The sequence below is a fragment of the Myxocyprinus asiaticus genome, chromosome 24 (assembly GCF_019703515.2).
Source record: "Myxocyprinus asiaticus isolate MX2 ecotype Aquarium Trade chromosome 24, UBuf_Myxa_2, whole genome shotgun sequence".
Lineage (NCBI taxonomy): Eukaryota > Metazoa > Chordata > Actinopteri > Cypriniformes > Catostomidae > Myxocyprinus > Myxocyprinus asiaticus.
In genome coordinates this window covers 12,436,197-12,459,593 of record NC_059367.1, presented here as the reverse complement: position 1 = coordinate 12,459,593, position 23,397 = coordinate 12,436,197, and the positions used below count along the sequence as shown (strand labels likewise).

The 23,397-nt window shown below is 38.7% G+C and overlaps 2 protein-coding genes across 5 annotated transcripts in view; one reads left to right on the top strand and one right to left on the bottom strand.

Moving 5' to 3' along the window:
* The window catches only part of elavl4 (ELAV like neuron-specific RNA binding protein 4), a 134,460-nt gene extending 123,495 nt beyond the window's left edge, over positions 1–10,965 (bottom strand). For all 4 annotated transcript variants that reach the window (XM_051653937.1, XM_051653941.1, XM_051653936.1 and 1 more), the window contains exon 1: positions 10,483–10,965. In XM_051653937.1, coding sequence (XP_051509897.1) covers positions 10,483–10,530 — 48 coding nt within the window. In that variant the 5' untranslated portion in view covers positions 10,531–10,965. The remainder of the gene's footprint in view (positions 1–10,482) is intronic.
* Positions 10,966–19,381: 8,416 nt separating this feature from the next.
* LOC127415255 (cytosolic carboxypeptidase 6-like) overlaps positions 19,382–23,397 on the top strand; it is a 594,524-nt gene continuing 590,508 nt past the window's right edge. Inside the window, exons 1-2 of the mRNA XM_051653931.1 lie at positions 19,382–19,431; positions 20,284–20,406. Coding sequence (XP_051509891.1) covers positions 19,398–19,431; positions 20,284–20,406 — 157 coding nt within the window. The 5' untranslated portion in view covers positions 19,382–19,397. The remainder of the gene's footprint in view (positions 19,432–20,283; positions 20,407–23,397) is intronic.

The window sequence follows — 23,397 nt, the reverse complement described above, 5'->3', positions numbered from 1 at the left end:
TCCCTCACTAATTTCCCTCCGTCTCACGGACTCGGATGTACGTTATTGCTTACGTTGTTCGAGTGCCCACTACTGGCAGGACCTGTGCTGTGGGTTTAACTGGAACACCCTAAACCCTTGATCTCTTGGAGCACATTGAAGGCTGATGTCAATTTGTGGAATTATTATTATTATTTTATTTTTTTCAGCTGCTTGGTTTAATGTGCAGTATTCAATGAACAGTATATTCAAAAGTTGAGTGACATATATTAGCATATTAAATTCATGTGTATCAAAATATATTTCTCTTTATATATAAAAAAGATCCAGAATGTCAAATCCAAGCTAAAGAATATTAATGTTTAGCAGCCTTTTGTGGCTATAAATTGCTATCATAGTCCCACATGAGTTTTTTTTTAGAACAATCAGTCAAGCTTGAAGGACTCAAAACAAAACCAACATTCAGATAAAAAGCCTTTTAAGACTTATTTATCAGGTAAGGCCAGATGTCAATGAAACCTCAGGTCTAAATTAAACACTATTTGTAGATTATTATTATTACATGATAGAACAAAGATTCCATTCTAGATTAAGAAAGTGACATCAGGAAAAAGTGTTATCACACAATCTTTCAGGCATTTGCTATGGCTAGTTCTTGCCACAAGACCCTAGTTAGTTTTAAAATATGATCTTTCAAAAGATAATTCAGAAATTTCACATGTAATTCTTGTGTAAACATTAAACAATAAACAACTGGCATCGAAAGAGTCTTCTGGCAGGTCAACAATTCAGATCTGCACAGCTGAAAAGGATTTTACATTTTCATGAAAGAATTCCACAAAACCATCCCATGCATTGTTTTTTAGCAGCCAGTCCCATTGGGCTGAGAGAAGATAGGAAGAGATCTCTTCCCCCGTAAGACTCACACACTGGCTCTGTCCTCTGTGATTTTGATACTTGCACACCAGTGCCCCGAAAGCCAGCAAGCTGGCAATATGACCCCAGTTAGTGATGCCATTGCTGAAGAGCTCCTTTGCTACATTCTTGACGAAGCTCACATCATCTTCTTTCTCTTCCAGTTTCAGACGCGTGAACATACCTTTATACGCGATTTCATGCTTTACAACGAGACTCACTACAACACTCTTCATCGCTGACAAAACTTGTTTTTTCCCACACTTAGCATGAGAGAGTCCGCCAAAATCTTTGAAGAAAATGTTAATAATCTCTCATGTGTCCATACTCAGGGCTGTGTCGGGGGTGGGTGTGAAAACATCATCTATTTCCTCGCTGTCTGACCCAGGAGTGGATGGTACCGAGCCTTGGAGACCGCCCCCTGTCAGTCGGTTCTGATTTTTAGGTGTCAGTCCTGGAATTTTCAGTGGATTGCCAACAAACCCATGACTTTGTAAACGCGTTAAGCGTTGCTATTCTGATGCATGGCCATAGCCTGCTGCTGCTCGAAACTTTACTTCCAGTATCCATTTTTGTAAATTCACATTAGTGCCTTTGATCCAGAATACCGACGATGCATTTGGGGTTGAGGAGAAAATGTCGTCTTTCAAAATTTACATTTACACGCAAGTCACTACATTTTACACTTTCAACGGTAAAGCATTTAATGCGGAAGTTCCTCGTGTTTTTATAGTCCAATTTGTGAAATTATAAGTGATTTTTGCACCTGAGAAAACAGCGTTTTCGGTAGCCAGCTGGTACGTGCAGTGCAGTGTAAACCTCACTCCCCTGGCTTCAAAAGGTGCATTGGTGACTGTCACTAGAGCTTTAGCCTCCTCGTTAGTGCACCCGCCTCCCATGCTAAAGACCTGGGTTTGAATCTCAGTTGGAGCAGGTCAAGCATTATTGGTTGCAGTGATGCCAAAACCCTGAAGCGGGGTGAGTGTAACAGTAGCAAGCTGGTAAATGCTGTGCAATGTAAACCTCACTCCCTTGGCCTCAGAAGGTACACTATTGACTGATACTAAGGGCTGTAGCCTTTAGCCACCTCCCATGCTGGAGACCTGGGTTCAAATCCCACTCAGAGGATTAATTGTTAGAAAGGATTAATCAAGCTAACGATAATGTTAACATAACAATGAACACATAGGCTATAACTGTGTGACAGACAGTTTAAGGTAGCTACACGTATTATGCTGTTAAATCTCAATATAACTTTTCTAAACTGCTAAACTGACCTAACTTCAATTCCCATCATACATTAGAGTTGTGTGGCGGGGGTGGGGTTTATGAAGCGCGATATGCTGTCACATCACAATCGAGTTGCATTGTGGGATATGAAGCTGCCTGAAGCGAACATCAGAGTAGGCTCACTCCCTTGGTCAAAATCGAGGGGTTGAAGTCTGTCAACAGAAACTTCCCTCGCTCAATGAACAAGTGGAACGGACTTCCAAAATGGCGGCGGGGATTCCCCTGAGGGGAAGTGCTTAGGAGAGTTAGCCAGTGGATGTTAAAAGTGAAGTGGAACACAGCCAGAAAAAACAAAAAACAAACAAAAAAAACGATTTCACCCCTGTACAGTTGGCGGTGCTGTTGCTGTTCTACAAACATTTATACCAGTCTCCTGCCCTGCTTAGGCTAGCTGTCAGTGCTAGAGATTAATATATTGAACGCTGTTAAAGCATTTATTTACCTAATTTGGCATAACTGTTTCATTATGTTCTTATCACGGTGTTGCTGCATTCTAAGGAGTATATAATCTGTTTTTTTATGCAAGTGAGTGTAGTAAAGAGTGCTGATGCATAAATATACATCTTATTTATATTTGCACATGTATTTTGCTAGGAGTATATTCCAAATGGACTCCCAAAGCCAACTAGTCTTTTTATAATGCCAAGATTAATGCATGGATAATATAACACAAGGTAATATGGTACAAGTGGAATAGTGCACATTAAGAATAGCATAGTACAGAAAAAAAAAATATGATGCATAGCCTAATATTAAAAATAATTTATAAGAAAACAATGGCTCACTGTCTTTTCTTTATTGAAATTATTGCAATACTTTGTTATATTATCCTTAAGAACAATACAAATATCAATGCTAATAGGTCTAATAATTGAATCAGCAATTAGGGAAGTGCAGGGAGCAGGTCCCGTTTGGAGATGAGCAGGAACAGTTGACTCGCATGGAGGACATGGAGATCCAGACTGTTCATTAAAGTTTTTTTTCAGCAGGCAAATTTGTGTAGTTTTGTGTATCTGTATACAAACAAAATGTTCATAATTGTTTGAATAAATAAAAAAGGCTACTAAAAAGAACTAAGAAAAAAATCTGTATTTATGCGCAGCTCTTTTAATAATAAAACAACAATAGTAATAACAATAACAATAACAATAATAATAACAGCAGTACAAACACTTTGGCTGTGTCTCATTTGGAAGGCTGCATCCTCCGGAGGTCGCATTTGTCGGCCACATACATCATCGAGGCTGTCTCGTTTCAGAAAGCGAGTAGGACACTTCGAATGCGACCTTTCACGAGAATTCGGAGGATGCATGAGTTGTATCCTTCGTGGGCTCTCACAACCCACAATTCTTTGCTTCAACGGAAATGTCTAAAAAATATTACGCCAATTTGCCCGTAAATATGATGTTCAAACAAGGAACATGTTAATTCCCAAGCTGAAGTACCTCAGTAGATGGGTGCAGAGTACATAATATGTATAATATGTATAATTATATTAATATATAATTAAAATAAAGTATTAGACTAAAAGTACACCTGTAAAATCTATTTTTTTTTTCTTTTTACATCATTATAACTCTCCTAAAATGTACTTCATACATTCCCTTCCAGAGGGACTTTGTTCACTCAAAGCGCTCGCACTTGTTAAAGAGTGGTGTGCTGTCATAGCAACCATGTTACGTTCCGTTTCCGTTCGTCCACGAAGGCCATCTCGTTTAAACGAGGCTTGTTTAAAGGAGGACACTCGGTATACTGCAGCCTTCAAAGGACGCGTGCTACCTAGCACACAACCTTTGAAACGAGACACAGCCATCATCATTACATCGAGGGCTGTGGCCCTTGACTTTTTATTGTTGACAGAATTTGGCCCTTGGTGAACACTAATTGGGGAACCCTGACCTACGATATACAGTACATGTAATTGTTAACCTAAAATCTTGACGATATAGTAAAAAGGGTCACACTTTAGGTGGCCTTAACTACTATGTACTAACATTAAATACATACAAGACTATGTATTTACTGTGTACTATGTTGTTCTTCAAAATTCCCACATTTGCTGCTACTGAGGTTGAGGTACGGGTAGGTTTAGAAGTAAGGGTAGGGTTAGGGGTTAGAGTTTGGTTTTGGGGTAAGGGTTTGGTTAGCGGTAAAGTTAACAGTGTAACTACAAATGTAATTAAATGCAGGTACTTTAAATGTATTTACAATGCAGCAATATGTATGTAAATAATAAGTACATTGTATCAAATGGTTAAGTACATAGTATTTAAGGCAACCTAATATAAAGTGGGTCTGTAAAAAGTTCATGGACATGTTATATGTCAACTACCCATTTATTGCCACACAAAAAGAACAGGCGAACATGTCTTGCTCAAGGACACAATGGTGATACCATCAACCCCACTCTTACTAGAAAGAGATTGATTGATTGGACTTGATGTCACTGACGATGCTACTGATATTGTGTTATTGGGACATAAAAATTCCGGCTATAATTCCAGAATCTGAATTTGTATTATTCAAAAGACATTTTTATTTCAACGTCTTTTTGTATTTAATTATATTTACTTTGAACAAACAATCACTTCTTTTATAGTCTTCCTACAAGCTATATAAAAAAAAAAAGCGTACTTATTTTTTACAGAATTTGACATCTATTGACAATAAATATGAGCTCGGTCCATCACCATAATGCTCCAACAGTATTTGGTTGTAGTTCTGAGCAACATTTGGCTTATGTCTATTAAAAAAAGGTGATGCTTTATCAATAGTTTACGGTGTTGGAATCTCTGTTTCTGCACTTCTGTCATTTACACATGCACACACAAGATTTTGAGCAGTGCAAGGTGGCTAATTCTCTCATGAATACCCCTATATGTGTGTTGTGACCGCTGAGTGACCTGGAGGTTAAATAGCTCGTTCTCGTGGCCTTTCTTCCAAAATGGGGAAGCGCCCTGACAATAGCAGCAGCCTTTACGCTACAGATGATAAAGCAGCAGGGCTCTGGGCTCCAGATTTCTCTCTATGATGGCTGTATAATTTTCACACTTGCACAGAATTTCGGACTGTCCTTGAATGAAGCGTCGCAAATTTAATCGGGACAGAATATCGATGGGAAACGCTTGAAATTCTTAGCACTGAGAATGAACGGTAATGGCATAATTGTTTAATGCAGCACCTTTTGTACCAAGCTAAATATACACAGAGGCAAAAAGGTATTGATGTTGGTATTCTGAGGTGAACGCTAATAACTCAGCTAGGGAGAGATGGCCTACATGAAGGAGAAAAGGGTTCTTATTTCTGAGCAGGAAGTTGATCCACTGCAATCTATTGCTATTGTTTTGTGAGATGTGAATCTTTTCACAGTTGATGAGTCTGCTTCACTTGCTGCTCGGCTGCTCTTGTGGAGGATTCACACACACGCACACACGCGCTCACACACACATGCTACGGCTTTGTGCGGGGGTAGAATGCCGCACCTGTTCTCAGTACAGTTAGGCTGGGGTTGAGCAGCACAAATGAACTAATTTCCAGGGCTACATTGAACAGAGAACTCTGCAATCACAAAGGAGTCTGTCGAGCCGGCAGATGGGCAGAGCTAATCATTGTTGTGAAATAGAGATGACCCTGCCTATCTCTAGCACTGCCAACAGACATTTGCCAATATCTCTTCAATTCCCTTTCCTCTCCCCCTCATCTCTGTTTGTTTCTCAGTGCCCTCCAACGAATTTAGGAGCAAACGTAACCTTCAAAAAAATGGCTGAAAATGAAGTTAGAAACCGAGCATGCAACCGTTTAAAATAGAGCAGCTGTAACCCGTGGACTGCTGGATTGTGTGTGTATATGAGTACAGCATCTCCAATCAGAAACTGAATTTTTTAATCTAACAAATCTGCATGTGTTTGGATTAATGTCCGTATCCCTACCAAGGCAGAAGAATTCTCATTGGAATGTGCCATTTTTCTTGTGATTGTGCTTTTGTGCTATTTCAGAGACTTTCATCACTGTGCTGAATGTTGAAAAATGTTCTATAATTAGAAATCACACAGTATCCTGCTTAGCGCAGTATCTCGAGTGGCAATGTGTCCAGGGTTGGGAGGGTTACTTTTGAAATGTATTCCACTACAGATTACAGAATACATGCTGTAAAATGTCATTTGTAACGTATTCCGTTAGATTACTCAAGGTCAGTAATGTATTCTAAATACTTTGGATTACTTCTTCAGCACTGGGAGATTTTTCACTTGTTTTGACTATAAAAACTCTGCCAGTACAGTAAGACAAAATACACATGTTAAAAATGCATTCTCTGAAAAACCTAAATATCTTATGCAGTGATGTTTCTAAAGCAAGACATATCAAATTGATCTTGTTTTAAGGAATTTTAGATATTTTTACAGGAAAACAATACAAAAATTATCATCAAGAATACGATTTTTGCCCTAATATCAAAGGTCTTACTAGAAAAAAAGAAATTATGATCTGAAGTGAATTTTCTCAATAAAAACATATAATCATGCCTGGTAACGCGCATGTAAAATGGCTAGAAATAGCATTGTAGCTTAGATGACAATTTACACAAGGTTTTTTCTATTTCTTCTGCTCCAAACATACTTCTGTCTGCTTGAATGAATGTAACACCTCATAAGAAAGTGTTTCACTGCTGTTCAAATGCACTTTGGATCGCATCATTTATATGAATAAATGTTTTCCATCGGACTAAATATTAAATGAAACAAATGACAATAAAATGCAAAGTAATCTCTTCAGTAATCAAAATACTTTTTGAATGTAACTGTATTCTAATTACCAATGATTTAAATTGTAACTGTAGTGGAATACAGTTACTTATATTTTGTATTTTAAATACATAATCCCATTACATGTATTCTGTTACTCCCCAACCCTGAATGTGTCATGCTTAATTTAAAAAAATAGACTGCAGTTATTAACTATGATTAGAAATAATTTCAATATCTTTTGGATGTTCGATAACCCATTAGAGTGCTTGGCAATAGCTGGGATACCTTAATCAAATACAACTACTACACGATGCATCCGTTAGCTTCTTCTGCAAAAAATAAATAAATAAAATTATATTCCAGATTGTTTATAGATAGATGTAAAATCACATTGTTAAGACTTAGCTAATTACATCCAAGTTAGTGATCCATTGCTTCTAATGATTAAGCTTGGCTTTTAACGTCAGTTCATGTTTGTAAAAACATGTACGCTCTAGCTCTAAGAGTGTTTTTATTGCTTCATTGATTTACTTAATCATGAAATGCAATCATTATTTTGATATAAAATAATTCTATACACTGTGCATATTGAAATAGAATTTAAAAAGCTGCACCCAGATGGAACATTCTAGTCATTTTCCTCTGCAAGATGTCTGAAAGAAACCTAATACGTGTATAAAATAAACTTACAATGAAATAAAAAGGAGAATGAAATTTCCCTTTCTCAAAAAAAAAAAAAAAAAAAAAAAAACCCACATACACAGACAATGATTAAATGTATGCAAATGATCTGGCTTCAGTTAATTAAGGCACAATTAATCACTGTAACGATGGTCTGGTTTAACCTGGTTAATTACAATCTGAAACGTGAATTGTGTATTTGCGGATAAACGCGAGTGACAAATTCAGATTTTTAAGAGTAGAAACAGTCCAACAGAGATGCTAAAGGATTGCAACCAGTGTTGCAATGGATTGGTTCCTCTTTCAGGAACAAGACAATATTTACCAGCCCCCAATGTAAAAACAAAAGCAATTATTATTTAAATATAGTGTACAATGGACTGCTGTCATTTTCAAAAAAAAATTTTTTTATTAAGACAGCCTTAACACTTAAATTGTAACATTAATAATTTCCAAATTTTATTCTATTCATTTCTGTTTTTAAAATGATTGTGATAGATATGAAAAAGTAGGACTTAAAAACAACATGGTTTGTTGACAGTCTCTTGAGATTGAAAGAGAAAGAGAGAAATAACAACCCTTCTCGTCAAAATATCTTTATCTTAAAAACAACAACAAAAAAAAAACGATTTTACATGTGTAAACTGAATCAGAGTTCTACAAATGTGGAAAATTCAAAATAGAAGAAAAAAAAATAGACAATAATATTTGAAACAGTCACAATATTCACAAATTTTTCAGTTTATATTTATCATCGCATGGACGTTTCACTTTCCCGCACCAAATAGTGACTGATTGCTGAATCACACTATTACAGATATACTTGTAACAATTTTATAGTTCAAATGAGAGTATAATGGTTGTGAATCTACATGCCTTGTTTAATTTTTTACATCTCAAAGCTGGAGAATCACCAGGATGAATAATCCAAATGTTTCAAAATCCCTGAGCTGCTGAGGATTTTAAGGAGAGTGTGTGTACCTCAAAAAGGTTGCGAGGAAGGGTTTAGTAATCTGCTGCCTCTTCCTAAGAACACCCAGCTGTATACGATCACAGTGTATGTATGTATACTTGCGTTACGTGTGTGTGTGTGTGAACTGGCAGAGGAGCTCCAGTGCTGTCAGTTTGAGTCTGATTTGTGTGAGAATGTGGTGCGGCTCCAGGCAGGCAGGCTGATCCTGTTTTGTGGAGACGAGGAACGAGAGCCCATCACAGATTAGACACCCACAGTTTCGTGTCGATTTAATGCACCAAGTCAGGGATTTATTCTTAACCGACCGGCACTTACAGCACCAGCCAGCCAGGGCTTTCCCGTACCATCTCTCTCTCAACCCAAGACTGTAGTGTATAAGATTAGAAATGACTGAATGAAGACATAAGAATGAGTATCTACTTTTATCGCACCATACTTGAGAGAAAACATAATTATTATATACAGGAAAAGTCTTACATGTCTATCTACACGGTTCTGTTTAGAGATTATAGGATGTAATATAGTACATTACATGCTCAGTTATATCCACCTATCAGTAGAGGAAATAAATGCTTCATTTTGATGACCTTCAAAAATATTTCCAATTAAAAATACAATATAGCCACACAAATATTGTTTATCTTGACATGCTTTTGTTACCGAATGTGTATTATAAGGATCACTATCTACATTAGAGCAAGATAACGCCTTTTATGTTTTCAAACAATTCTATACTAAAACCGTGCAACACACCAAGACAACACATTTAGAAAATTGTGAAAAATTCCAAACACAGTAATACATACAAAAATATTTTCCTTTAGCTTCCCAACTTTTGAATTCTGGAATGACTTTTAAGCATAATATGCACACACACACGCTGCACTTTTAATTTCAGGCATCAGTACACAAGGAGCCACACAAACACATTCTGTGCAGAATTACACAAACAATGCACTTACACAACCTGCTTTCACTCTCTCAATCTCTTTCTCTTTCTCTCTGGCTAACTGATTGAAAGATCTAGCCAGAGTAGGCAGCTGTATCATCCCACAATGGAGCATGAAAACATTGGCTAATTCAGCCTAAGGGCTTCACACATTTACCTAAATGAAGTTACTATTCTTATTCTACTGTGCCATATTTGTTCTTGACTATTTTCTCTTTAATTTGTCCAACAGATCTGTCTATCTTCTTACCCCCAGTGCCCTGGCCCCCAGTAGGCTGGATGGATCTCGGGGGAAAAGCAGCGAGCCCATGCTTGGGAAGGAGCCTTCCGCCTGGGCTACTGCCGAGTTCTGTGAGCACCTTACCATCATCTTCAGACACTGCTCGCAAGGTGCGTGTTTACAGGGAAAAAGGGAGAAAAGAAGAAGAGAGGAAAAGAACAGAACGCTAGCCAAGGTGGTAAAGAAATATTTATAGACTAAAGAAAAGCAAGAGGCAGAAAGAAAAGAGAAAGCTGGACTGCCACAGTGATAGAGAGCCGTGTGCTTACTGAGTTCACACACACACACACACACACACACACAAACACACGCAGTCAGTGTAAGCCCCAGATGGGCAAGTCATCAAGCAAGCTCAGCAGTAAGAGCTATCTTGCTTTGAGTAAATGAGAAAATGAAATGATTGTGCGTGGGAGAGGGAGAGAGAGCGAGTCTAGTCTCTTATCCATTACAGTGTGCCCGGAGAGCAGAGAGGTACTGCCTTCAGCTAGCAGCCGTTTAACTGGACCTGAACACTCAATCCCTGCACATTCATTTAAAACCTGTGATATCTGTCACATTTAGAAGCATGGGCACATTGATAAGACACACACAGAAACGTTACACACAACGAAATAATGAACACACACTTAAAGTATGAGGTGACACAACTAGAAAAATCCAATTCCTTTACCTCATTGCTCAACAAAGCAGCGTTCAGTGTTCGGCTGATTTCAAACATCTTGTTGACGTGATTTGGTTCTTGTCGCCCGGCTTGCTTTATTGTATTTGCTTTGTGGCTCTACGGCTTCTTTTTCTTTACAGGAAATGGGAGTCAGTCCCGAGGAAAAAAAGACAGAAAAATGAACATTAAAAAAAAGAAGAAAGGAAAGAGAAATCCTTTATATGTGCTGTCTAGTTGGATGAATTTGCTCCTCTCCTGCGCACTGTTTTCTGGTGCACCTCTGTTAAATGTGGCGCTTGTGCCCTGGCTCACGGCACACGACTGAAGAGTCAATATTTTTTTTTAGCTCCCCAGAGTCAGCACATTAAAACAAGCAGTCGGTCTGCCGGGCTTCTTCCCTTATCTGTCCTCCACACACTCGCTCACACAATGCGTTCCGATCCTCACACTGCTCTGTAGCAGATTAGTCCATCCCAAAACATAGCTCTTAGTTTAAACTCCTCTCTCTCTCTTTCTCCATCCCTCACCCTTTCTCTCTCTCCTTTCTTGCTCCCTCCCTTCCTCACTCTCTCTTTACCCCCCCCCACACACACCCTCCTCTATCTCTCTCTCTTCCTCTCTTTCTTGATCACGCTCTCCTGCAGCTACAGTTCACAGTGTTACCACAAGGTGGGAAGACTGTTCATAACAGACAGGACACAAGCACATCTGCCTTTCCTGGCTCATCTTTTCCTCTCCGTTTGGCTTGATGGCTCTCCTCCTGCTGTTTGCGGGGAACACATGATCGGCTTGGCACCCGCTCACCTCCATTCTCCCCACCTCCCACGCCTCCATCGCCTCACAACAGCTGCGTTTGATGTATGGGGGAGAACAGGGATGATTTATAGACCAATAGCATTAACAAAACTTTGACCAGTGGCACCTCGCCTGAAAAAACCCCTGCTGAGATGTCAGTGTGTTTCCTGGAGAATATTTAGGAAACTGACATGTCTCTATCTCAGAAATGACATCAGATCAAGACACTGGCATAATAGTGCATGGTGCTTTGATTCACTGCTTTACATTGGTACGTAGATATACAGTGGCCCTGAAAAGGATTTGAATGCTTAAGCCATACTTAAAAATGTATGAATGTCACTGCATTAGATAACAAAAAAATCAAACCAGAAGTGGCAATCATTTTAAATGAAGATGGCACAAGCACACATTTCAAGCAAAACGTTTCACAAAAAAGATGTTTGTAAGGTTTTAAATTATAAAACGTCAGATACAGTGTTCTAAATTAAGACAAATGTATTTGGCCACTTTCTGGATGTCAAACTTAGTCGAATGTGTTCATAGTTAATGTGACCAACCCATTGTTACACTGCTAGGACACCTGTGGGGACTGACTTTATACATCCACTTAAAATGTCCTTGGGACCAGTTGGTTAAAAGTCATTGTAACAATAAAGAAAAGTGAAGTTAGTTCTGAAAAAGGTCATCATATGTTTGCAGTTTCCAATTGGTTTGATACCATTGTGTAACAATTTATTTATTTATTTATTTTTTGGTTCCTGGGTAGTAAGTGTTATTTCCTAATTGCTTATGCCTCAAAATTATAGAAAATGGCTATTATTCCCCACACACTTTGCTTTTGTGACCAGGACAGTGATATTTTTAAATTTACCTATTTTCCAGAACATTCCAGATAGATTCAGTGCTGAGTAAACTTGGAGTAACTTCTAGAACTTTCCAGTAATATAAATAGTAGTATAAATACAGGGGCCTTAAGCCCACCAGTTCAGTTTATTTTCAGCTGCCTACGTGGATACATATCTGCATTTATCTGAGATAGCATCAAGAGGCTGCAAGCATCTGGCAGACTCATTTTGCTATGTCTGCGGCCAATTTATCAAGACAAGAGCGAAAATGTACTCCGTGGAAGCATCTGCTAAGATGTGTGAGGCCTTCAAGGCATATTTCGGTATGCCTGTTGGGGATCAAGACAAACCCTGGGCACCTCATTTCACCTACGAGCACTGCAAAAAAACTCTGGAAGGTAAGATGGACAATTGTTGCTCGAAATTTTATGTTATCAAATTTTCAAATTTTTACAATTTTAAAAGTTTTTAATTTTAAAATGTTTTACAATTTTCAGTGTTATTGAAAAAATATATCATATATGAAAAATGTTGCGAGAATCTCTTACACATTAGTCATGGGTGAAATAAATGTATTTTTGTTGGATGGTACAGAGGGGAAAAGAGAGCCATGAAGTTCACTATCCCAAGAATTTTGCGGGAACCCACTGACCACTCAAGCAACTGCTACTTCTGCATGGTGGACCCTTACAAACGTCGGACTGGCAAGAATGCACCTGCTATCACGTATCCGGACCTTCCTTCATCCATCACCCCGGTGCCACACTGCCATGAGCTCCCCGTACCCACTCCTCCGGAGAGAGAGAGCATCCGTCTTTAGAAGAGAGCAGCAAGTCAGAGAGTAAGGAAGACGTAGATACAGATGACAATTTCAGAGGTGGAGCTGAAACCCATACTACTCCAACCAAAAAGACCTCAACAACTTGATTAGAGATCTTGGTCTCACCAAGTCCAATGCCGAGCTTTTGACGTCTAGGCTCAAGCAGTGGAACTTGTTGGATGAAAGTGTGCAAGTCGCAGATCAGAGGAAGCGTCACTAAACTTTTTCCAGCTTCTTCTCCCGTCAAGATGGGCTGTGCTTCTGCCACAATGTGACCAGTCTGTTCGAGGCAATCGGCATCGCCTGTAACCAGAATGAGTGGCGCCTCTTGAGTGGCGTGCTGCTCCATAATGGTAACAAGTACCCGTCTCTTCCCGTCTCACTCGGTGCACCTCAAAGAGGATTACAACAGCACCAAGACCTTGTTGGGCGCCTTGAAGTATGATGAGTACATTTGGGGGCTGATTCGTGAAAGTTATTTATAGTATAATTGTAAATCTCGAAAAACGAATCACTTCTAAATCTTTTGTAGTATTTTTGTATTACTTTAGTATAAATACATGTTCATTTGAATTCATATGTTGTTTTTTTTTGGACTTTATGTGAATGAAAAGACACAAATTCGCCTGTTTTCTCATTGGAAATAGGTAAATTTCAAAATATCACTGTCCTGGTCACAAAAGCAAAGTTTGTGGGGAATAATAGCCATTTTCTATACTTTTGAGGCATAAGCAATTAGGAAATAACACTTACTACCAGGAACAAACATTGTGTTGCATAGTGTACTTTGTCAAATGCAATGAATATCTAATGCAATGCAATTCATATGTTTTTTTTAATGTTTTCTATTCAAGAATAGCATGGGGTAACAGACAGCCTGACTCCCAACGTGAAACATTGAAAAAATGTAAATACAGTAATCAGGTCCAGTTATCATAACATTTCTTTTTACTTAAGGGGTTTTCACTATAAATATCTAATTTCAGTGACTGATTCTAGTGACTCGTGTTCTTTGCTATAGACTTTAGACTGTTCATTTATAATTATTTTATATGGACTGCGTTAACAAAATGTATGACCAATTATGAGATCATTGATATTTTTTTATTTAGTCGTAGACTCATAGATTTTTTTCAGTATTCCCACATAACACTGTAATCTTACCATTTAATAAATCATACTCAATATGCATACAGATCAGACTTTAATGAGATTAATGCTTAAAATGTAATTTAACATGTTTAGTTTCAATTAAGCAATCAAAATTAGCCAGGATCTAGTTTAAGATCTTAATTAATTTGGTTGTTTTTTGTAAGTATACCAGAAAATAAAACAATTAAATTAAATATAACAATGTCTATAGCAAAGATGCTTTGCTGTTAATATGCTAGCATAATCATCAGCTTCATATGCCAGTGGTCACAGCAAGTACAATACAAACCAAACTACAAAACCATATGTTTCTCTCTCAAAATAACAAGGCAGGCAAGAAAAAGTCATTTTCAACCTGTTTTGTTGCTAGAGATCTAAGTGTGAAAAGCGGAGATTAGCTGAAAGTGGGTATGACTATAGCAAAATGAGCTATTTTCATTCTTTCCTCCTTTTTTAAAACTGCATATAGTACAGTATGATGGTACTGGTCTCTTGGCCCCATGAGAGGCATGTGTCCAGTTACTGTAATAGCAGCCTATTGACACGACCCATCTGCTGGGGTGGACAGAAGCCAACAGGAAAAAGGGTGTTGAATAGATAAATAGATAGATAGACAGATAGACAGACAGATAGACAGATAGATGAAGCAAGCTGCTATTTGTATGTCAGAGAGGATATGTATGTGCTTTTTTAAAAGGTGTAATCCTTTTTTAACTTGTATCATATTTGGCTTATGCGATTACAACAGTTTGTACCCCCTCAATGTCTACTTTGTACTTTTAATGCGAAATCCATTTATAATAATATCGTTACAGGCAAATCTCATGCAGTTATGAAATCCACCCAGTGTGCTGCATGCTACTAAGGGATCATGTAAACAGCAGTTTTCTCACTCTCACTGTAATTATGTTCTTGATGTTGCAGAATTTTCCATTTCTCCAGTACCGCAGCCAATTTCAGATTTTATCTTGTGTATATACATGAGTATGTACGCGTGCATGCACTGGGATGGGCTGTCACATGAATCATGGAGTCTACGGCTTGATTCCAGAGTCAACTGCCTCTCATTCCCCCTCTTCTGTCTGCTGGGGTCCCGGGTGGATTCTGATTGCTGTCTCCATAGTGACTCTATGTGTCTTCATAAAGCCTGTCCAGAGCCTGTCTCTTCTCCTGTGTGCTGTCTGCTCCATGCAGATGACCTGCCATTCAATGCAAGGGACTCATGCGTGGAGTCCCAACATGGTCCATCTAAAAAGGGTTTCCCTGTACACCACCAAAAACATGTAGGGCATTAGACAGTGAAACGCACACCCCCACACACAAACACACGTAACTCTTTTTATAGCAAATGCTTCAAATACCTCCTGACCAAAAAGAAAGTCTCATCTTTAATATTTAGAGCTGAAATGTGCAATTTCTGCACCACTGGTGTCACTAAACACAATTGCCAAAATAATTCTCATTTTCAAACAGGTTTCCCAAACTTTCCCCCGTCTGTCATATAGTTTAGTCCTACCCAGAACTCAGGTCATTGGTTGAGCTTATGTTGCAATTTTGATAATGCTGCATAAACATAGTGTTAACATTTTTCAGGGAAATTAGCTTACAAATGGCTTACTTATTGTTGTCTCTGCATATTATGCTGGGATTTAAGTATTTTAACATTTAAAAAAAAAAAAACATTCAGCTTTAATCCAGTTTTGCCATCGTAGCCATCTAGTCTCGCATAATTGTTAGCAGCGCGGTTGGTTGTAATGGTGGGGTAAAACTTATTTTGATGTGGAAAAACACTGCGTCCCGTGGGAACCAATTAAAAAAAATCGGAGGATCAAGAAGTGGACTGTACTTTGCTTTTGTATTTTATGATTGATGGATTCATTAAATCATCTGTTCACTTGGCAGACCACATGACAGGACGAGCGTGCAGAGAGGAAACTCTGCTTTTGCAGGCAAGTCATAATTGTCATAGGAATTTCTGAGATTCTGTTTCCCCCTACAATTTTATTTCCTGATTTTTGTTAGCAGATCTTTGTGGTCTGCGTATGCAGTTGCCTTGCATGCATCCTGGAGCATGCGCAGATGTCTGCAGACACAAAAGAAAGAGGGATCGTCTTGAACAATCTATATTTTTGTCAGCCAATTCATAATACGAATTGACAGTTTCAATAAATAAACAGGGAGGCCAGATAATTGGAGATGTTAGGGAATGACATACCATGAAGGACAGCTTTTCAATTTTCACTTTGATGGGTGTACCGTGCTGCACAGTTCCTCATTATATTAAAAACAATCAAACTACCCTGGCTGCCCTGCTGGTTTTAGTTTGCTATCAAATATGATCACGAGGAAAAATCATTGCCAATTTTGTCGTATTAAAGATGACCCCCTTCTCTTCATCTGCTTCTGACACTTGCCTCTCTGCTCATAACCTGAAAATTAGCAACTGAGGGTCTCTATGACTGTGTCCTTCTGAAACGCAAGTCATATGGTTGTTCATTTGCAGGTTAATCAGAAAGCTGCACTATTAATGGAAAATGAATGAGGTCGGACTTGATTGTGGTTGATGGCACAGGCTATATTCCAATTGTTCCCGAATCCATACACTATAATCAATCTATATTGAGAAACAGCCAGTGTTGGTTGTGAGCGACATCGCAATTTTTAAATATGAGACACTTAAAGTATATGCTGATGACCGCTATTTCTGCATAATTTTCCATCTCTGTCCTCACAATGTAAGAAAAAGTATAGCACATAAAGGGTTAGAGTCTGAATAACATGCATTTAGTAAGCAAGCACTCAACATTAAGGTTTTAAATAAACCCTAACATGAAAATTAAAAGATATTAAAATAGAGAAATATTATCATCTCCAGTTACCTTAAAGGGATAGTTCACCCAAAAATGAAAATTCTGTCATAATTTACTTGCCCTCATGTTGTTCCAAACCCTAACACAAAAGGAGGTGCTAGGCAGAATGACAGTCAACATTCACTTTCATTATATGGGAAAAAAAAAAGATGCTATGAATGAATGTTGATGGAGGCTGTCAGTCCCTAATTATGCTGTCCTAGATGTATATGTTCTGTATATAACTTAACAGCCAGGTAAACTCTTCCCTAACATCAAGACTCTGAACACAGTTGGCTCCTTATCCACAGGTTTATTGACACTGCAAGGAAAGGTGAAACTGAAACATACAAAGGCATAATCAGCACTAAACTTGCCCTTTAACATGTACAGATATATTAACTCTAATGATATGAATTAAATCCCTGTGTTTTTTACTGTTACAAGTTGTATGTATTTAGTAGACATTTCTGAATATATGGCATCATATTTTAACCTGTAGTCAATTATCCAATCACTTATTTATCTGTACTTGTAATATGAACTTTCAATGGTATAGGAACAGTACAACCATTAGCACATAAGGATATGATCATTAACAATAGTAATGTAGATAGTAAATAACAGACTTCTAACAGTCAACTTTATAGAATGTAACACTGTCCCCAAATAATGATCTGCAATCGTAGATGTTGTTAAAAACAATCAGTACATACCCACAATACTACAACAGGCATAAGATGTATGCAGATGTCACAGGATTAGCTCAGATACAATAAAAATACTGCTCTCTGTGCCATGCTTGTGCCATGCTTTCTTACTTTCTGATTAATGGTCACATGACATGACTCCTTACTGAAACCTAAGATTCTTAAAGGGACCACGGCCAAAAAAAATAAATAAAATAAATAAATTAAAAAAATAAAATTAAAATAAAAACACAAAGGATTACTTGAAGAATGGAAACAAGACTTCTAACATATTAAGTGGTAAGAGAACACTAATGTTCTGTCATAACATCTACTTTGTGTTCCATTGAAGAAAGTCATATGGGTTTGGAACAACTTGAAAGTGAGTCAATTATGACAGAATTGTAATAAACAAAGAAAATTCTATCATCATTTACTCACGTTCATGCCATCCCAGATGTGTATGACTTTCTTTCTTCTGCTGAACACAAACGAAGATTTTTAGAAGAATATCTCAGCTCTGTAGGTCTATATAATGCAAGTGAATGGTGACCAGAACTTTCAAGCTCCAAAAAACACATAAAGGCATCATAAAAGTAATACATACAACTCCAGTGGTTTAATATATATCTTCTGATATATAGGGGCAGTGGTAGCTCAGCGGTTAAGGCTCTGGGTCACTGATCAGAAGGTTGGGGGTTCAAGCCCCAGCACCACCAAGATGCCACTGTTGGGCTCTTGAGCAAGGCCCTTGACCCTATCTGCTCCAGGGGTGCTGTATCATGGCTGACCCTGCACTCTGACCCCAGCCTAGCTGGGATATGTGAAAAAGAAGAATTTCACTGTATATGTGCAAATGTGTGATAAATAAAGAAAATTATAATTAAAAAATTATTATTATAATTGAAGTGATGCAATCACTTTGGGTGAGAAACAGATCAATATCTAAGTCCTTTTTTACCATAAATCTCCACTTTCACTTTCAGAATGAAAGAAATGTACAAATGAATGTGAAAGTGGAGATTTGTAGTAAAAAAGGACTTAAATATTGATCTGTTTCTCACCCACACCTATTATATTGCTTCTGAAGACATGGATTTAACCACTGAAGTCAAATTGATTATTTTTATGCTGATGTTATATGTTTTTTGGACCTTGAAAGGTCTGGTCACCATACACTTTCATGGACCTACAGCACTGAAATATTCTTCTATAAATCTTAATTTGTGTTCTGCAGAAGAAAGAATGTCATACACATCTGGGATGTCATGAGGGTGCGTAAATGATGAGATAATTTTCTTTTTTGGGTGAACCATCACCCAGATGATACTGCTAACCTATTTTAATATTTTTTATTTTTTTTTAAGTTGTCATTTTAGGGTTAAGTTGTCATTTTATTTAAATGTTGAGTCTTTGCTCACTTCATGCATGTTATCCAAACTCATGCACTAAAAGCACTGTCTAGTATGGAGTTCGTGGCTTATCACCAGCTGATGAGGGGCATAGTCTATTTACTGTACTATCTCTAAAAACACTGCAGCTGACATTTTATCTCCATTTCGACTCTTTATAAGCCAAGGTGTGAATAAACAGAGCATAGCTTTGCTCGCTGTGGCGAGACATCCGCGTGGCTGGGGGTGCTGTGAGCTCTTCCCGCGCTCACACCTGCTGGTGACGTCAAATTCTTCCTCACGCGCAGTGAAGCGCCGTTGTCTTGGCAACGCTTCTTCAGCGTCGAGATTCTGTGTTAGTCAGGCTGTGGTAACGGAAGATGGAGGAGAATAGCAGAGAGCATCTCAATACTGGTGTGTAAAACAAAACACACACATTTACACGGAGTCGTGTTACCGTTTTCCTTTCACGGACACGCACTTAAAGCTGTCAGTGCATGAAGAGCGAGCAGTTTTAGCCATTCGGTGCATGATTTGAGGGCTTCGTTTTTGTAAACACAGTGACTGCTAACGTTAGCCGATCTGTTTCATTAATAAACCTCATTTCTGCGATGCTGTCCAGCACAGATAGTGTTATAACATCTTAAAACGGCTTGCGATAAAAAAAAATTTTTTTTTATTTTTTTTATTTTTTTTTACAGCTGCATAAATAATGAAACGAAAGACCACGTGAGTTTGTACCCCAGCTTTGTTAAGGTGGACTCTGTCTTACTTAGTCGCACCTTACTAGACCTTTACTAGCTTTAATGGATTTTTTTTTTTTTTTTTTTTTTTTAGATGTACTATTCTATACTAAGTTTTCGAGACCTTTACTAGTCTTTACACAAGTCTTAGTTGCATGCTGGTCAGACAGCCTTTTAAACAGAAAAACCAAATATCTTTGGAAAAAAATGGTTAAATAAACAGTATAATCATCATTTGACAGTGTGTTAAAAATTTAGTATGATGCATGGTAAAACTGGATCAAATGGATCTTTAAGACCAAAATCTTTTTTGGATGCCAGGTTGTTATTGCTGAAACATGGTATTAATGTTGCCAAATAATTTTCAAGTCAGCCCTACGGTGGTCCTTGCTGAAATATTAATCGCATATATGTTTTAAAATGCAATTTGTATTTAGAGACTTGAAACTGACAGGTAAATTCAGCTGTATGTATGTATGTATGGACAAGCTGACAGAATGGAATTCTCAATTCTTTGTGGCAGACAATGAAGCAGGCGGAGAGGATGCTCTGGTGGGTAATGTGAACAAACTGATGGTCAGCCCTCCAGGATTTACCGGACTGCCCAGGAAAGGACATCTCATCTTCGACGCCTGCTTTGAGAGTGGTGAGTGGTCTGAATATTTGTCCGTTTAGCGCCTGCCTTGCAGATGACAGTTTACTCACTAAATCAGTAGCCTAACTGTACTTACATTTCCTAAAACTGGGGACATGGTACTGATGACACTACAGAACTTTTATATCTACTGAATCTTAGTTATACAGGCTCAAGTTTCTGTTACAGAACATTGGTTGTTTGTTTTCTTTATGATGTTAGAGCAGTTAGAGTTAGGATGGGCAATTATTTTGGTACAGGGGCCACATCGGGCTTTAAGTAGTGCATGGAGTCCACATTGTACTTCTTTTGAGATTAAATGTACTGCATTGATTTAGTTCATGTATCTTTTAAGCCCATACATAGTTTTGTACTCATTCTAATGCATGATGCAACATTTTGTAAGTGTATTTGTGACTAATTGGACTATTCTGCAATTGCCTTAATTATACTTATCTATCAGGCATTAAAAAACTGAATAAAGGCAATTCATAATTATAAATTCTTTGTTTTACCATCTCTACTTCCCTGGTAATTAATTATTTAATTGAACACTCTCTACATCAGGGGTCTGTTTTAATAAATAAAAAAAAATCCAAAATGATACATTCTTAAAACGTCACAAAGCGGGCCCGTTTACTTATTTTATTCTCAAAACATAATTTTAGAGAAGGTAATTTGACTATGATAAAAATTACTGCAAGAGTTAGATTAATATACAGGTGCAAGGGACTTCAACATTTCTAAATTACACAAATAAAAAATACATATTCGTATACATATGAAACGAGGGACCCAGACATAAAAAAAAAAATCCACTCCAGAGCAAATCCCATGGACTGATGAAAAAAATGCACAGTCCCCACCAGATGGGTTCAAAAGTCCCCAAACATCTGCAAGACCAAGACTTCTACACATCCTGTGAAGCGCCAATGCTGCCCCAGGGGGCCTGCACACCCCCGACCCACCACGATCAAGGACCGAGTCCACCAAAAGACCAAAGTCCCCTCCCAATACCACACCACGAGGGGTGCCAGCGGCCCGCAACACCCCCCACGATCCACAAAAAAGCCCTGACCATCAATGCCAGGTGCACAAACACTAGCCAAAACATGACTTTGTCCCTGTATTTCAGCCAAAACAACAATGACTCCTCCTAGTTTGTCCTCACTCTGCCCGAGACACCCGAACCGCAGACATCCACCCACCAGCACTCTCAGCCAGCACTACAAAAAAAACGCCCACCCTATATCCCTCCAACCTTCCAGCCTCACGCGGAGAAAGATGCATCTCCCGAAAAAACACCACACCACACCACACCTCCCACGCCCAAGAAGAGAAACAACCCCCCCACCCCATGGGGTGCCCCAACCCACCCACACCCCACACGGAGAGACAACCCACTCACACCAACACTCCGACACACAAGAAAAAACAGATTGTATGTCAAAAACAAGATTATATAGACACATTCCAACATTAGTGCACCCATCAAAATTCGAACATCCCCCTGAAAAAAACAAACAAACAAAAAAACTTGCGCATTAACCCCACGCATGACAGCGCCAACTGGCGTCCATCCCTCCAAACTCAAACATTCCATGTACGCCTACGAGAACTCCCACAACAACTTTGCCATCAGATTGCTCAAGTCTGGTGTTTCTATAGAAATTTTGTGAGACAGAACTACACAGCAAAAGATAATGTATTAAACAAACTCCAGCCACTAGACAGAATAAGCACAAAGAGCATGTAGCTTCATCCATAAAACTGTCCTAAAGGTGTGACACTCTACAAAATAAACTCCAGCCGCTAGGCAGAACCAGCACAAAAAGAAAGCGCAGATTCTTCAAACAGTCAAACGAATGTTCAGTGAGCCGGTCCACTCAGCTGCAACATGAGTGCGAACAAATTACTTACTTACTCCATTGACTTTGCAAAAAATACTCCACAAAACCAACTGGAGGAACAAGCACAAAGAGTGTGTAGGCTCATCCATAACTGTCCTGAAGGTGCGTTACTCTACAAAATAAACTCCAGCCGCTAGGCGGAACCAGCACAAAAAGAACGCACAGATTCTTCAAACAGTCAAACGAATGTTCAGTGAGCTGGTCCACTCAGCTGCAACATGAGTGCAAACAAATGACTTAATCACTCCAATGTCTTTGCAAGAAATACTCCACAAAATAAACCCCATCCAACAGGAGAAATAAGCACAAAGGGCATGTAGATTCATCCACAAAACTGTCCCGAAGTTGTGCCACTCTACAAAATAAACTTCAGCTGCTAAGCGGAACCAGCACAAAAATAAAGTGCGCAGGGGGGTCTGGGTAGCTCAGTGGTAAAAGATGCTGGCTACCACCCCTTGAGTTCACTAGTTAGCTAGTTCGAATCCCAGGGCATGCTGAGTGACTCCAGCCAGGTCTCCTAAGCAACCACCTTGGTCGCTAGTGGATTAGAAGATAATTCCCTCTCCGATGACTCCAGGTAATCAATCCGTTTCTCGACATCCATCACTCTTGTAACCACATCAGAGAACTTCCCCTCCATGGCAGTGATCGATCGACGTATAACAGTAAGATCCTCCAAGTCAGCAACGACCTTCGTTATCATTACCGTCATGTTCAGCATCTCTCGCCACATTTCCCACATCTCTCCAACTAAATTGACTCCCAGGCTCGCGGCCTGCTCGGGGGTGTCAGCTTGTGCACGTAAGTGTCTTTTAATGTCTCCAGAGCCTGAGGATTTTGAATTCTTTGACATATTGTCCTCCTTGAACAGTTATGGAACAGAGTGTATCGAATCTCACCGGTTTATGTCATAAAAAGTATCAATACTAGCAAAGTGCGCAGAGCTCGCCGTTCACACATCCAATCCACGCATGGCGTCACCTATTTTCAATTAATGTCTTATTAAGCAAATCGATTGGTTTGTGTATGAAATAAATCGATAATTAAAATTTAAATCGTTACTTCCGGCCAGCGCTGGGATGCTATTTGAAAT